The 15,461-nt window shown below is 35.4% G+C and overlaps 1 protein-coding gene across 2 annotated transcripts in view; it reads left to right on the forward strand.

Moving 5' to 3' along the window:
- Positions 1-1,241: 1,241 nt before the first annotated feature.
- Positions 1,242-15,461, forward strand: part of LOC100733315 (zinc finger protein 431-like) — a 29,859-nt gene continuing 15,639 nt past the window's right edge. The window contains exons 1-2 of one of the 2 annotated variants that reach the window (XR_010051197.1): positions 1,242-1,612; positions 7,323-7,780. Coding sequence is in view for 1 of the 2 variants with exons in the window: in XM_013151440.3 (XP_013006894.1) it covers positions 1,610-1,612 (3 nt within the window). In the remaining variant the exon portion in view is untranslated. Of the gene's footprint in view, positions 1,613-7,322; positions 7,781-15,461 lie in introns of those variants that run through there. The other variant, XM_013151440.3, reaches the window with a different exon arrangement.

Raw genomic sequence — 15,461 nt, forward strand, 5'->3', positions numbered from 1 at the left:
ATTCTATTCCGTTCTGTTTGATAGTATCACGTTTGAGGGTATAGACAACTACTTTGAAAGCAATAAGATTCACTATGTTGCCCATTGTGGTTTGACTATTACCTTCTTTTGAAGTCCTGTAATATTTCCATTGTTTAAGTTTTATTGGTCTTGTTCTTTACTGTTCTGTTCAAGTTTATTATATCTAATGATATAGACAATTCTTTTTACGGAAGCAAGAGGCATTTTGGTAACCATTGTTGATAACCTTGTATTCTGTTTTTATATCATGTGCTAAGTCTATCCTTTGTTTGGACTGACTGCTTTGTTTTGTCATATTTGGTTTTATTCTCTTCCAAAAAAAGTAATAAGAACTGTGGGAGTAATAAAACCCAAAATGTGTAAATTTTGTTGTAAAAAAGAGAGGAAAAAAAAGTGCTCCAAAGGATACAACTGGAAGTGTGTTTAGGTGTGTTAAGACAGATGACCATATTACTAAGTTTTTGTGGGATCACTGAACACAACTATTTGCAGTCTCACTGTTTGAATGTCCACTTTGTATGCTTTAATCCTGTAACTTGAACAACTATCTCCAAGATGACAATATGTGATCTATTAACTAGTGATTTCTTACCTTTTTTTTTTTTTGTAATTCTGTATTACTTCTACCCTTCGACCCATACACTGTTTTGTTTTTGTTTTTTCCTTTAAACAAATAAAAAAAATAGATGGAGAGTTTCTCGTTGGCAAAGAGAACTGTAGGAAATGGAAGCTAACAGTCTGAAGTCTGAGTTTCTCTGCCTTGACAAGTTGAAATGCATTTATCAATTATTATATTTCTCTTCTGGCATATATATTTATGAACTTTTATTGAAATGAGTAAATCGATATATCAATGTGAGAAAAATGTTTTCCATAAAGCAAACTCCCTTATTGCAAGTTTTTACCTCTCACAATGTCAAGCCCTCCCTTTATTCGTTGTTTTCTGGCCTTGCCTGAACTCCTGATGCTCTCTAACTCTACTTTCTCCATGGTATTTTAACTCCAGAACTGGCTTAGGTCACCTATGACCCCATTTTGCAGACAACACCCAGGAAAAGTCCCTGTAGTTTAGTGAGAAAACGGGAGGAGCCAGGGATGGTGGTGCATGCCAGTAATCCCAGACCTGAGGCAGTTGATGCATTAGGATCAGAGAAAATTGGCAACATAATGAAACAGACTAAATTACACAGACACCCTGTCACAAAAAAAAGGGAGAGACGGCTCTGCAAAAGCTGGAGAAAGCACTGCTCTAAGAAACGTTAGTGCAGATCCGCATAAGAAAGTACAGAAAATCCTGGGTTACAGTCTACCACTTATGTTCTATTTACACCGGTAGAATCCTAAAATTTTGTCAAGCCCAGATTAAAGGGAGAGTCAAATAGCAGGAGCAAATCACTGTTGAGGGGCGGGCTGCGTGGACTGTCCAATCAGGTGGGCCGAGGGAGGAGGGCTCTGTTTCCCAGGGCGGAAGTCCAGATCCCGAACCCGTTGCTAGGAGGATTTCTGTCTGATTAAACTGTCTTCTTTTGGATTTGTACTGGCTACAGTCTGTAGGAGAAGGACCGTGAAGAGACCCTCAAGCCACACAATGGTGAGGTTGTGGGATGGGTGCCCTGAGATGGATCGGGAGGGGATGGAGCTGAGGTCCGGATGGAAGCGGTGGGAACGGCAATGGCGCCTGGAACCGCTCTGCCGGCGTCACTGCGAGCTCCCCGTTCTGTAATGTTGTGTACAGTGAGTGTCCTGCCCTGGCTAAGGCAGGTACATTTTGGATAATCAGCACCTTGTTTTCCAATGACAGTGTTGCCAGGGCACAGGAAGCCACAGAGGGCAGCTGCGTCACCAATTGTACCAGGGTGGGAGTTGCGCGTCACGAGAAAGAAAAAGCTAGGGGAGCAGTGCTACTGCTTTCCCGATCTCATTCCCTGATGTTTGTATTTTACCGAATATTGAACTCAGGACTTTTACTCTGAAGTAGATTCCCCACACTTTTTAATAATTTCTTTTTAAAATTTGTGATCGCATCTCACTACGTTCCCAGGCTGCATTGAATCTTTTCGCTTGATTCTTTTTTGTTCCTGTTTTTTGATTTTTGAGACAGAGTCTAGCTGTGAAGTTCAAGCTAGCTCGAAATTACTATGCAGTCCACCCTGGCCTCAAATTTAGGTGACCTTTTGCCTGGGACTCACAAGTGCTGGGCATTACAGACATGTACCACCTCGCCAGGCTTGCAGTGAACTTTTGAACTTGACTCAGTTTCTTGGAGTGCTGAGAAGACAGACTTGTGCCGACCTGCCTGGCTAAGATGGGGGTGCTCTATCACCACTGGTTTTCATTTTCATTTGTTTGTTTTTAAACACCCAACTTGCATCTCAGCCATCTGGGACACTAAGGCACGAGGATGGCTATACCAAAGGCAGTCTGTAAAGCTGAGCAAGTCCCATTACAACATAAAGTAGAAATACTGAGACTGTGTCTCCAGTTTGTGGAAACTTGTGTAACATGCATTAGGCCCTGAATTTAATCTCCAGTGCTGAAGTATTTTTTTGAAAAAAGGATAAGCATTCAGTTGAAATGCGCCTCAATTGTTGCATGTCATGCTGTTGGCACACTAGTGGTGTTAATACAATACTTGCTCAAAATTGTGGCCAGTAGCTGTGAGTCACTGCTCGTCAGCAATAGCAAACCATATGAAAACAGCATGTGATTTCCAGTACATCATGTTCTATAAAGTCCACAAGATATTTATTTTACTATGAAACTTGGTATGTGTTGCATAGATTTTTCTCCAATATAGGTCAGTACAAGTAAGTGTTGAGCTGTTTTAAAGCACCCACAGCTTAATCATGTTTGCTAGATCAGGGGTGTTCAGAGCATTTTTGGTAGCTTTTATTTTTCAACTGACTGAGTTGATCAGGGTATTTTTCCTTGGTACCTGGAGCAGCATTCAATAAACTCTTTGTAAAGCAGCATTCTTTGAACTCTGTAAAATGTTTCACTGCAAAATATGAAACTGATGAAATAGTTTCTTGTGTTGAGGGCAGTATGAATCAGTTTCAGGAGAAACTGTTTGTATAAAAAAAAAAGCACAAATTTGAGTTTGTCTTCTCATTTTGTTTTGGTGGTTTAGTTCCCTTTTTCTTTTGTATTATAGAGAAGGGCACCACTCTGGTGCTACTGCGTGGCTTGCTTCAGCCATACAATGAGCCAGGATAGAAAATGTAAGTGAATAGACGCAGGGAGGCAGAGCAGTTTGTTATAAGACACTGAACATGCACAATGTTGATCAGAAAAGATTTCTGTCTGTAGATTGAATTGATCCTGACTCTGGGAACCATTCTCCCGGCCTAACTGCTGGTGCAAATATTTGGCTTTCTTCATGCCTTTTCCTATTTTTCTTTCCTTGCAAATGAGGAACTTATCTGTGAGGCACTGTCTCCTGGGTGAGTTGGGGCTCTGTTTTTCTTTGCAATAACTTCACTGTCTGTAAAAGAAGTGATCATGAGCCTTGATTACATGTTCTATGTATGGTTGGATGCTGCCATCCCTGCAATGCCTCCCAGCCAAGCACTCCTGAATTTCTCATACACTGGGCAATTCTTTCATGTTGGTACCCTGCAGAAGCCCATGGGAATGGCCCATGGAGAAGAAGGGCACAGCTGAGATAATGCTCAGAGCTTCAGTTCATGGCCCCACTTTGCTTAGCCTGTATACTCAACCTCCCTACACTCATATGTCTATATAATACACCAAGCAGTGAAGACTTGTAGGTTTTCACTGTAGAGGCATCAAAAAAGCAGAATAGTGGGAGCACAAGAAGGAAACAGACTAAGAGTTACTTGGTGTTACTCAGCTTGAATTTGTGGTGCAAAGATAAAGATTTCAGGCCGATATGAATTAAAAAACTGGTGGTCAACTAACACCAGCTGAATTAAATCAGTGTGGTGCTGAGTGTAGATGGTTCACTTGAGGAAAGTTACCAGCATAACTAGAGACATGGAGAAGAAGAGCGAGGTGTTGTGGATTCTCCTAAGTGTTGCTGTTTTGAGCTGTTAGTTCACTTGGAGGAGCAATATCATTCAGGAATTTATGTGTCCAATTCACCAACTAAGTTAGAAGTTTTCAGCCACTAGTGATTCCATACTTCATAAAAAATGAGGATGGATTATGATACCTAGTTTTCTTTTTACAAGTTTTACCTAGTTTTCTTTTTATCAGAAAGCAGGATTTTTCAGTTTTGTCCAAGGTATGAATATAAGGCAGGCCTTCTTTTTCTTCTGCCCTAGAAACAGATTTGAGAAAATGCCATAGATACTCAGGAATATATTTAGTGTGTGTGGGTCCATGTAAAATCTAACAGAGACTATATTTTGTCAAAGATATAAATATACAGCAGGCCTTCTCTTTCTCCATAGAAACAGATTTGAGAAAATGTCATAGATGCAGAGTGTGTGTCTATGTAAAATCACAGAATATCCTTACTAGCACCAACAGTGGGCAATAAATCCTAATTCTGATAACCTCCAACTCTAGAATTTTTCTAGCTTAGTGAATTTTATGAATTTAAATTGATATGCTTTTTGAGTTTGTTCCTCTTTTTTATATTTCTTTAATTTTTTCCTTTCCTTTGAAGTACTTTCTTGTATTATGTGTATGTGTTTCCCATGAGGGTACTTTTTTTAAAATAAAGTCTTCCCTTCAGTTGTTTGTGACATTTGACACTAAATATACTTTGCATGATTTTTAATCTGTAAGTTAATATCACGAATTTTCTTTGCTGAACAGAAGTCCTTTTACTGTTTTTGAATCTTTTTAAAGTCACCTAAACATTTATTGCTTTGTACTTTTATATCTTGATACTTTCTTCACTCCTAGATCACAAACTCATATTCGTATACTTTTTTCTGCAGTTTACAGTTTCTTATTTTATAGTTTGTTTTATATCTGAATGGAGTGCAGCTTGTTTGCAGTGCTAAAAAGTCAGATTTACTTAGGGTTTTTTTTTTTTTTTTTAGAATTTAATAATGGTTGTTATATTGCATATTGTTATCATCAAAAGAGTTGCTTAGATTACCAGATATCAATACTCAGAATTGATCTACTCATGAGTATTAACTGTTCTTTTATAAGAACTAATAGAATTAGTAGTATAATCATCTTAGCTATTTTATACATATATACAAATTGGTTATCTTTTTTCTTTTCCCTTGTTTTCTCACATTTACTTAGCTTCTAAAATGCACAATTTACTACCATAAGTGGATGATTCATCTCTACTTTCTCTTGATTTGTGTTGCCAGCCAAATCAAATCTCAGTTTAGAATGATTCAAAATTATGGCTTGATGTCTTCGATGAATTTTGTGTCTGTATATGTTGTTTCAAGTTCAGAATTAAATGTCTGTAGTTACCCTGTGTCCAAATAAAAGGAAAGGGAAGGCAAATCTCTTACTTTTTTTTTTTTTGGTACTGGGAATTGAACTCACCACCATGCACTTGCAAGGCAGGCGCTTATGCCACTGAACTAAATCCCCAGCTCTTTACTTTTTAAGCTGAGATTTGAAAAGTATAGTGTTCTTTGGTTTTTCAAAAGGAATTTTAGAAGATTTTTGTCACATATGTAATTAATTGTTTGGTGCTATAACATAGTTGTATTAAGAATAAAATATGAAATATTTAGAACACATAATATTTTTCTGCTCATTATAAAAGGTACATGTTGTACCCTCTATAGTTTTTTTTTTTTTTTTTTTTTTTTTTTTTTGGTATTTGAGACCAAGTATCGCAGTAAACACACATGATGTAAAACTGTGATCCAGACTGACAAAGTACTAGTGGTGACAGTCCTGTTTCAGACTCCCAAGGCCAGCATTATAACCTGAGCCCTACGTGTGGCTATGGAACTTTTTTTTTTTTTTAATTAAACAGAATGCACTCAGATGTATTTGACTATGCTTTTTTATTACTGATGTAGAACTAATGTTTTAATAACTGTGGTAAAGAAGACAGTAATGAGACTATTCACACAATCAATTTAGGAGTGGCAAAACATTTTATCCATGTAGATCAGGAGAATGGTAGGTATTTTCTCTCCTGAAAAAAAAAAAAGTTGATATTTTCTGTTTGTTATAGGTGCATGAAGTTTGTGTTCATTGTTAATCTTCTGATGTCTTAGGTGGTTTGTTTTATCGTGAGTCCCCCAGGCTGAAATCCTTTTACAATAAATATGCAGGTTCGCTGACTCCTGTCATGAAAAAAGAACTTTCAGGATATGTGAGGAAAATATGCACAGGAAAGATTTATTAGAGATAAATGTAGGACATATTCAGCAGTGGAGGAAATAAATCAGACTGTATAGTGGAGGCCTGGTGTCCTTTATGTTTTGGAAAGTGGGATTCCATTCAGTTTGATAATGTCGTGGTCTTAGTTCTAGTCTTAGTGAGTGGAAGAGGATAGCCCTAGCCTAGTGAAATAATTATTTGTTCCTATGGAAAGTTCCCAAAGGGTGGACCATTTACGTGTGAAAGAGAACTACTTGTAAGTAAGAGGGAATGGGCAGGTCCACTTGCAGCTGAAAAGGATTTGCCCAAGGTTGCTATTTTAGAAGAAAGTAAAAAGGAAACTGAGCCCAAAGAGACAGTTTTTTTTTTTCTAAAGGACAATTTTTAATTCCTTTTCTCTTTTCCTTATCTAGTTCTCCTTTGTTATTATTGTTATTAAACACTGAATAAGTTCCATCAACCAATTGGCGTATTTTGGTTTGTGGGCTCAGTTGGGGATTTTTTTTTTTTTTTTTTTTTTTTCCTTTTTTGGAGCTTTTCCTAATGGAGCTGATTGACTGATAAGTACTGCCTTCCCCAGACAGGGAGTCTTAAATGAGTATGTCTTTGGAAGACCTCTTCAAGCCAAAGCTGAAAAGCAGCTAGGTTCTCATTGAGCCACTAACTAATAGACCATTGTTTTTTGGCATGTGTTGTCACATATCAACTAAAAAGGCCTTGCTGTATAACTTTCCTTCTGTGCCTTTAGTGTCACAGTTTCACTCAGGCCCTTCCTGAGACCCAAATAATGCTGCAGTTGGCTGATTATCAGAGGGTGAAGCTGCAAGGAATTCATCATGAGCCTGTTTTGCAGCCTTTATATAATCCTTTTCTTTGCTACTGTAATTGTATGTTGTATTTTTAGCTATGAATAAATGCAGATTTCATGAAAGAATTTGTTGTTATATAAGATCTATATATAAATAATTGGAAGTATATGACTATTTCTAGGTGTCAATAAAATTCCTCCTTTCCAATTATAGGATTGAAAAGGATTTTCTTCTGGAAAACTGGCTGAAATTGAGAAAAGGGGCAGAGTGCAACACCTGTCATCTTCTTTCAAGGCTGACATTAGAAGTTTTTACAAAGAATTCATAAAAGTTCAGTCTTCTAATAAACTTATTTTTGTTTGTTTGTTTTGAGACAGAGTCTGACTTTGTAGTGCAGGCACACCTTGAATTCACTGTGAAGCCACAGCTGGCCTTGAACGCACAGCAATCATCTGCCTTAGTCGCCTCAGTGCTGGGATTTGAGACCTGTGCTACCGCGCCTGGCTAATTCAATTTGCTTTCCAAAATGTAGCTGTTTCTTAAAATGTCCATCAAATTCATGTCATAGATAAATTCTTGACTTTTGTTTCTGTTAAATTATGAAATATGTTTTCCTAGTTTCACTTCAAATAAGTTAAAAACTGGTCATTAAACAAACAAAAGACGTTTCAGTTTAGTCTTGTTAATTCTGGAGTCTGCATGCTAAAAGTTTAAAATTGTGACAAACTGTTTCAAAGTTTATAGTGGGAATGAAACAAGCCAAAAAGCATAAAGGAAATCCTGTCTCTATATTAGACTTGAACTAACAAACATAGTGATGAAGGTAATTGAAAAATGCCAGTGTTTCTGTGAAGCAAGCTTATTTGTCAGAATGGTATGTCAAGGACACACTGAAGGATCACCTCTGATAAACTGATGGGAAAAGCACACAATTTACAAATGCTGAAACTAAAAATTATTGTTTAGTAAAAATTATAGAATTTTTAGGTACATATACAAAACTAAATAATTTTGAAAAGTATGCAAAAATTAATGTATATTTTGCCAACTAAAAACATTTTTGAGCAAGATTGATGTATCCCCAGAGGAGTATAACTTTAGTCATTTGTGTGACTATAAACAATACATGTGTAGCAAAACAATTTACAACATTAATAATCATGATTGCATTATGTTTGAACAATATTTTTAAAAATCAAGAAAATTACATAGTAGTTGTTTGTACAGCCACAAATATAAAAGATTATTAAAAGATGATACCCAAATATATACGAAGTCCTAAGACTTAATTTTTTTTGAGACAGGATTTTACCATGTAGTTTAGGACAGACTTGAACTTACTATGTAGTCCAGGTTGTGCTCAGAATTGTGGTGATTCTTATCCCTTGTTCTCCAAAGTCCTGGAATTTTCTGGTATGTACAAACACACCCAACTGAGATTTCAGTTGTTTTTAATGGTTTAATTATAACAGAACTGGAAAACACTAGAACTATTTGGAAAATTCGAAGTCTCGCTTTAAAAAGCTTTTTTCTATATTTTCTTAAGAAGAGATCAATAATCAAAGGCTTGTTGTTTTAAAAAAGATAGTACCATCTCCCTGTTTTAAATTATTGAAAACTTTTTAGAAAAAATTCTCCTAATTAGAAATATTTTACTCAAGATTTACACTGTCAAGATGTTTGATCAATTTATAAGAATATAACTTTCATATTATTACATAATTATATCATGCCACACATAGGTTACCAGTTATTTAAAACTTGTTACCAACACATATTTGTGCCCCCAAATTTCTCATATACAGATACGAACACTGTTCATCTGCAAAAGAGTGTATCACATATGTGAGAATGGGAAAAATTCATAATCATTTGTTTTTAAACCATAGCTTTAAAATGATCTGGAAAAAACACATTTTTATTTTTATTTTTTTTAAATTTTATTTGAAAGTAGTAAAAATGCAACAGCACAAGACAGAACAAAGCCAATCGAGAAAATTCAGTGATATTGGTACAGAATTTCACAGTAGGATACTGGGATAGTAGTAATAGGTACTATGGTATATCTCGTTAACTTCACAATAGTTGTCCAGTCAATTAGGTACTGCAAAATCAATCCAAAAACAGAATGTTATAAAACCAATTGAGAGTATTAAATAGAGCAAAAGAAACAACAAAACAAAACAGTGAAAACAACCTTTGCCTTCAAACAGAAGATGGAAGGAAATCCCCCATATTTGCTCTACTGCATATGGTCATCCTCCCAAAAGATGCTGAGACATCTATCCCCAGTAGCTGGGGGGTGGGGGGGGGGGAAGGAAAGGGTGTTTGATTTTCAGCCGGCCTGCTGGTAGGCTCATAGGAACCAAGGATTCTACTCCTGACCCATGGCCGGGGGCGCTTATCAACAGGACAAAGAATAAGCTACCTGAGTTCCACCATGCTGGTCTCAAACCCTGATTTTTAAAAATCTCATTTTCTTAATCACAGTAAAGAGTAAAATAAAAGCAATTTATGCATTAAAGAAAAAAGCCTTTAGCATCTCTTAAAACTAATCATATAAACTGTTAAACCATATAAACAAACCCAAGAACTGTAAGGTAAGCCACAGCTATTAACCATTCGGGGCACTTTTAAAAAAAAAAAAATCATTTTAAGGTATTAAATGAGCTGTGCTTAATAAACTTCATAAATATTCTTAATAAAATGATGACCAAATATAATCCTCATTCACTTTGAAACTCATTCTTTAATGCTTATTTTTAATTTGACCTATAAGTTGATAAAAGGCTTTATTTTCAATGTGTATAGTTTTAGTAGAATTTACTCAAATTTATTAAAGGTTAGCCTTTTGATTTTATATCAGTGTCACACAGACTCACATGTGCAAATAAAAAATAGTATAAAACATAGTAAACCCAAATGCACCATTTGTGAACTTTAAAAAGCAAACAATACATAAATTTATACTTCACAAATGTTTTTAGTATTTTATTATAAATAATTCAGATATTTTATATATATAGCTATCTAATTAAATTTTTTACATTTATCATTGTGTTGTCCACAAAATGTATCATGTCTGGCACAAAGTAGTTATTGACCTAAATAATATTTTCTGGAGAATAAAAATAAAAGTTATACTCAGTACATGAAATTTGAGTCTATGTAGGCTACGATTAAAAGCTGTTTTAAAAATCTGTGAAGTGATTTGTGGAGCTTTTGAAACTGAAAATTTACATGGCCTCCAAGAAATTATTTTTAACTAAATTTTGAAGTCATTGTAAGAGGGCTGGGGATTTAGCTCAGTGGCATAAACACCTGCCTGACAAGTGTGAGGTTATGAGTTCGATCACTGCTACAAAAAAAAAAAATAGTGCTAATGAAGTCACTTTAAGAAATAGAGAAATAGATGGTCATTTTTATTTAGCTGTGGATGAAATTTTCACACTTACCCAAAAACAGTGAAGGTAGTTATTGTGGGTATAATCTCAAAGAATGACCCCCACCCAGAAATCCCAGAACAGGCTTTTAGAACTAGACCAATTGATAAGCAAATGATATTCCACAAACAAAGGAATGCACAGAGAACGGTAGATTTAGCAAAAAACTGAAAAGGCAGTTGAAAAGATAGCACCTCCCTGATTTCAGTCAATGAGATTAGAAGAGAGAGGGAGCTTGCAAGCTATGGTCAGAAAGGTTACTGATTGTTTGGATCAGTGTTATGTGGGTTTGGTCAGAAAGCCATTTCTGCAGATTCACCATCAAAGTTTCACTTACTCTGCGCTTGACATCTCAATCCTTTTACTTTGGAGGTGTGGATGATGGGCCTCTCCCATTGTCTCCAAAAGCAAACTCTCTTATATAATAAAGATGAGCATAGGTGAATTGACTTATAGGACTACAAAAGAACTTTATTAATCATGGGCATTCAAAAATTGAAGAAATTCCCAAGAACTGCAAAGAGAAATAGCCAGCCTATTTTGATTTTTCCTGGCTTCATCATTTAACTGTTGTGTAGTTTTTTGCTTACATGACCACATGCCCAACTATTTAGCAATTAAGAAAAAGTGCAGCATGGCTATATGTTTACTCAGACACAAGTTAATGCAAGAAACAAAACTGTCTCTCCTTCCCATAGACAAAGGTAGAAAGCTCTCAAATGGACTTATATTAGGTAATATCTAATAAACAGAATCTTAAGTGCTTCTACTTCTGTGTTATAAGTCAGTGGAGATGACTGTTATCCAAATCAATAATTGTTGAGTAGAATAACCAAGTAGAAGTTGCCAGTCTTGATAATTCACTCTTTAAGAAAGCAGTCCTTTGGAAGAAACCAGTCTTGATGCAGTCATGATATAACAAGCATTGTAATGATGGGAAATAGACCTGGCTGGGGATTTCCTGTTGCTTATTATATGGATGATTTACTTTTGATTGCCTCAAAGATTTAAAAGCCATTTTTGGGGGGTGTACAACATAACTTTTTTTTGTACCAGGGATCAAACTCACGACCTCATGACCTCGTTTGCCAAGCAGGCACTTATGCCACTGAGCTAAACCCCCAGCACAATGTAACTCAACATTTTGCAAAGTATATCCTCTTAGAAGCCCTCCAACTAATACTAGAACCTTTAAATTAATTCAAAGTAATTTCTGAGAATTTGAACAATTTAAAGTTTTTTAAAGACAGAATCAAGCTATGTAGTTCAAACAGACTTGAAATAGCCAACCTTATACAAGAAACTCCAATGTGCTGCTGATATAGGGATGATGTAAGAATAAAAATAATCCAGAATATATAAAGGAAGTAGTTTACCTCCTAGCTTCTTAGATGTCAAATGCACTGAATTTGTGTTCCCCTAAATCAAAGAAAAAGTCAAAAAAACAATGGAGGTGAACAGGAGGGAATATTTATTAAGGGGAAATAGGTTTTGTCTAAGAGACACAGAAGGGAACCCAGAAAGTAAATTATAAAGGACACCATTTCTTGTGGGAAGCTATGTAAGGGAAAATCATAAGGTGGATATGAAATCATAGTGTGGTGGGACAATATTATGGTCAAGTGCCAATAATACAAGTATAATTGGTTATGTAATATTGACCCAATGGGGAAGCAAGACACAAAACAAATGTACATGGAGTGAATGCGGAAATTTTCCAGAAGAGTTGGATCAACAAGTTTTTGCTCCCCCATCCAAATTATATATCTGTTTAGAATATCAATCATTGCTGATACTTCCTCTGAGAAATATGTGGGTATACTTGTTTCCTTTATCCTGAAGCCTGTCAGACAACTAATGCGACTGTCACCACAGTTGCAATGTGCTTCTGTATTCTTTGAGAGCCTAACCCTATCTGACTGCCTATAATACCACTGACTAACTTAGGTGTCTATAATACCAGGATTACAGATGTAAAAATTTAAATAAAACATTTAAATAAAAACAATTCTATGTCTGTGCTGTATTATGAATGGCACATTATTTCTATGTCTGAATCTGATTCTCAAGAATCTTTAAGATCCTAACAAACTCAAAGAATTTAATTATTTCCCCTTTGTGTTCTCTAATCTTTCTTATAAGCTTTATAAAACTTAAATTTTTCTTAAATTTGAACACCTAATGTATAATTGATTGGCCTTTATGAATAATATATATGGTTAAGAGTTGAGGACACTTTTATCAGATCTTTTAACACATTTTTCAGTCATGTAAATGAAATGATTGTATTATTTTTTTCTTTTGTTACTTAGTGCTCTTATTTTTTAATCATTCTGGTACCATCTGAATGATATACAAATAAAACTACACACATAGACATACCTTGCATACAATCAGAAGTTATACTATTGGTATGCATTTTGTTTTTATACTCCTAAGGAATACTTAATCTAACAATTGTCTGTCATAAGGTAGGATTTCTGGTTGAGACATGTCATAAATCTCAAAGGACTTTGTTTCCCTAGTTAAAAAGTTGTTTGAATTTTCGAAAGCTGATTTTCATTTTCCTGTCTTTAAATATTATAGATCTTATTGAATTTGAAATTATGCCCAAAGATTCAGGACTTTTTCATTGTAATAAAACTTCAGCCTACCTGAATGGAATTTCATATATTTCTGAAGGCATCTAGTGTGAAAAAAAGAGTATTTCAAAAATAGTACCCTTCACTAAGAGAAACACAATCATGTCATCTGAGTTATAATTTCTCTTATTAAGGAATGGAAGTGGCAGGAGATAGTAATCAATATGCAACAAAGAATTTTCTTTTTTTAAAATTTTATTTTAGAGAGGGTAAAATTAAGTACAACATAATGGAGCAAAACGGAACATAAGAAAGCAATGTAAGAGACACAAATTTCAAAGCAAGACAACCGGAGATCTTCACTATCATATTGTCTCTTGTTTTCTTCCAAATAGTTGTCCATATCTTCACATACAGTGAATTCATACAAAACAACATAGTATAAAACTGATCTGAACAGGATGATGAAGGCTTTTTAGGTCTTCAAGACCAGAGTAATCAAGTCAACAAGTCATAGTGTCTCTCATTCTCCTCAAAAGAGCTCTCCACACCTTCATGTATGTTGAAATTAAACAAAACAAAACAGACTAAAATCACTCTGAGCAAAGCATAATAGCATTGCTGGATTTCACATCATAACACTACAGAATCAGCACCGGGTACCATGGGGTCTCTTTTTCTTCAAAGTAGGTGTTCATTTCATCATGAATTATGTAATCAGTTCTCATAAACTGTTTAGGAGCTCTACACATGCATGAGTCTCTACATGTGTACCTATCCTTTCTGTATTAGAAGGAAAAACAGAACAAAGCAAGACAAAATAACAAATCCTAGAAAAACATGAAACAAAAAAGTCATATGGGTGATCACAATACAAGGTGATCTATGATGGTTACTATGATGTCTCTTGTTATCTTCAATAGAATTGTCTATATCATCAGGCATAGTATAATTGAACATAGCAGTACATAATAATATTAATAAAAACAAAACATTGGAGGCATTATAAGACTTCAAAAGCAGGTAATAGTCAAACCACAGTGGGTATCCTAGTGAATCTTGTCAACTTCAGAGAAGTTGCCTATACTCTCAGACTTAATACTATCAGTCATAACAGATTTGAATAAAATCAGTCAATACAAAACAGTGGTCTAACCAGATTCAAATAAGATCAGTCATAATAAGATAGTGTAAGTTATACAGAGATTCAGATTGAGTTAATAGGAAATTAAGGATGGTTACCATAATATATCTTGCTATTTTGGGGATAGTTGTCTGTGCCCTCAAATCTAGTACAAGTAGACAAACTGGAACAGAATATAATCAAACTAAACAGAGTGGTGAGAATAATGTGGATTTTAAATCCTGATACACTATTAGCAATATCCTCTGCCTTCCTCTTTTAGACAATTCCTTTCTTTTCTCTTTCACAGGGTGTATTGTACCTTTTGGGTCCCACTAACTCCTTTGGTTTTTAGGTTAGGGATGTAACCGCTATTTACTTAAGGGGTTCTGAACCTATTTACCACTGGTCTTGATCTTAAGTTGTATTCCTTTACCTACAAAAGCCCAAGGTTTCCTTCATTATAGCTAAGTAGTTCTCTACTGCACAAAAGTATCATGTCTTTCCAACTTATCTGGAGGAGTTGGTCAAGTTGCCCCTATTTCTCTCTGATTCCCTGTCACATAGAGAGCATTGTTTCTCATATTTGACTTTCGGTCCATAAACCCTCTTTCAGGTTGATTATATTTCCTATATAGAGCATCTTGATGGACCCAATCTCTTGATCTACTCTGTGTATGTTTCTTTTGGTTAGTGTATGAAGGCCATCTATGTTAGAGATTTTAGCCAACCTTCTCTGCCTCGTTTCTGTTATGCTATTTTTCTGCCATTGGTTGTCTACTTTTCTCCTTCATTCCACTGTCTCCCCCATTCATTGAGGCTTCTCTGCCACTGTTCCTGACATCCTGGTTTTTTCTCTCTCTCTCTCTCTCTAGAATGTCCTTAAGTATTTTTTGTAGGGTTGGATTGGTGGTCACGAACTCCCCCAATTTCTCTTTGGAAGCATCTTTTTCCTCCATTAATTTTGAGAGACAGTTTTTCAGAGTCCATCAATCTGGGTTGGAGGTTATTTTCTTTCAGGGCTTGGAATACTTCACTCCAAGCTCTTCTTGATATGATAGTTTGTGTTGAGAAGTCTGTCATGATTTTGATGGCTTTTCCTTTAAAGGTGATCTGTTTCTTTTCTCTAATGGCTTTTACTATTCTGTTCTTGTGATGAATTTCTGGGATCTTGACTATTAAATGTCTGGGTGTAGCTCTGTTT

The sequence above is a fragment of the Cavia porcellus genome, unplaced genomic scaffold, assembly GCF_034190915.1.
Source record: "Cavia porcellus strain 051 isolate PalLab524CR breed Dunkin Hartley unplaced genomic scaffold, mCavPor4.1 scaffold_13, whole genome shotgun sequence".
In the NCBI taxonomy this organism is placed as follows: domain Eukaryota; kingdom Metazoa; phylum Chordata; class Mammalia; order Rodentia; family Caviidae; genus Cavia; species Cavia porcellus.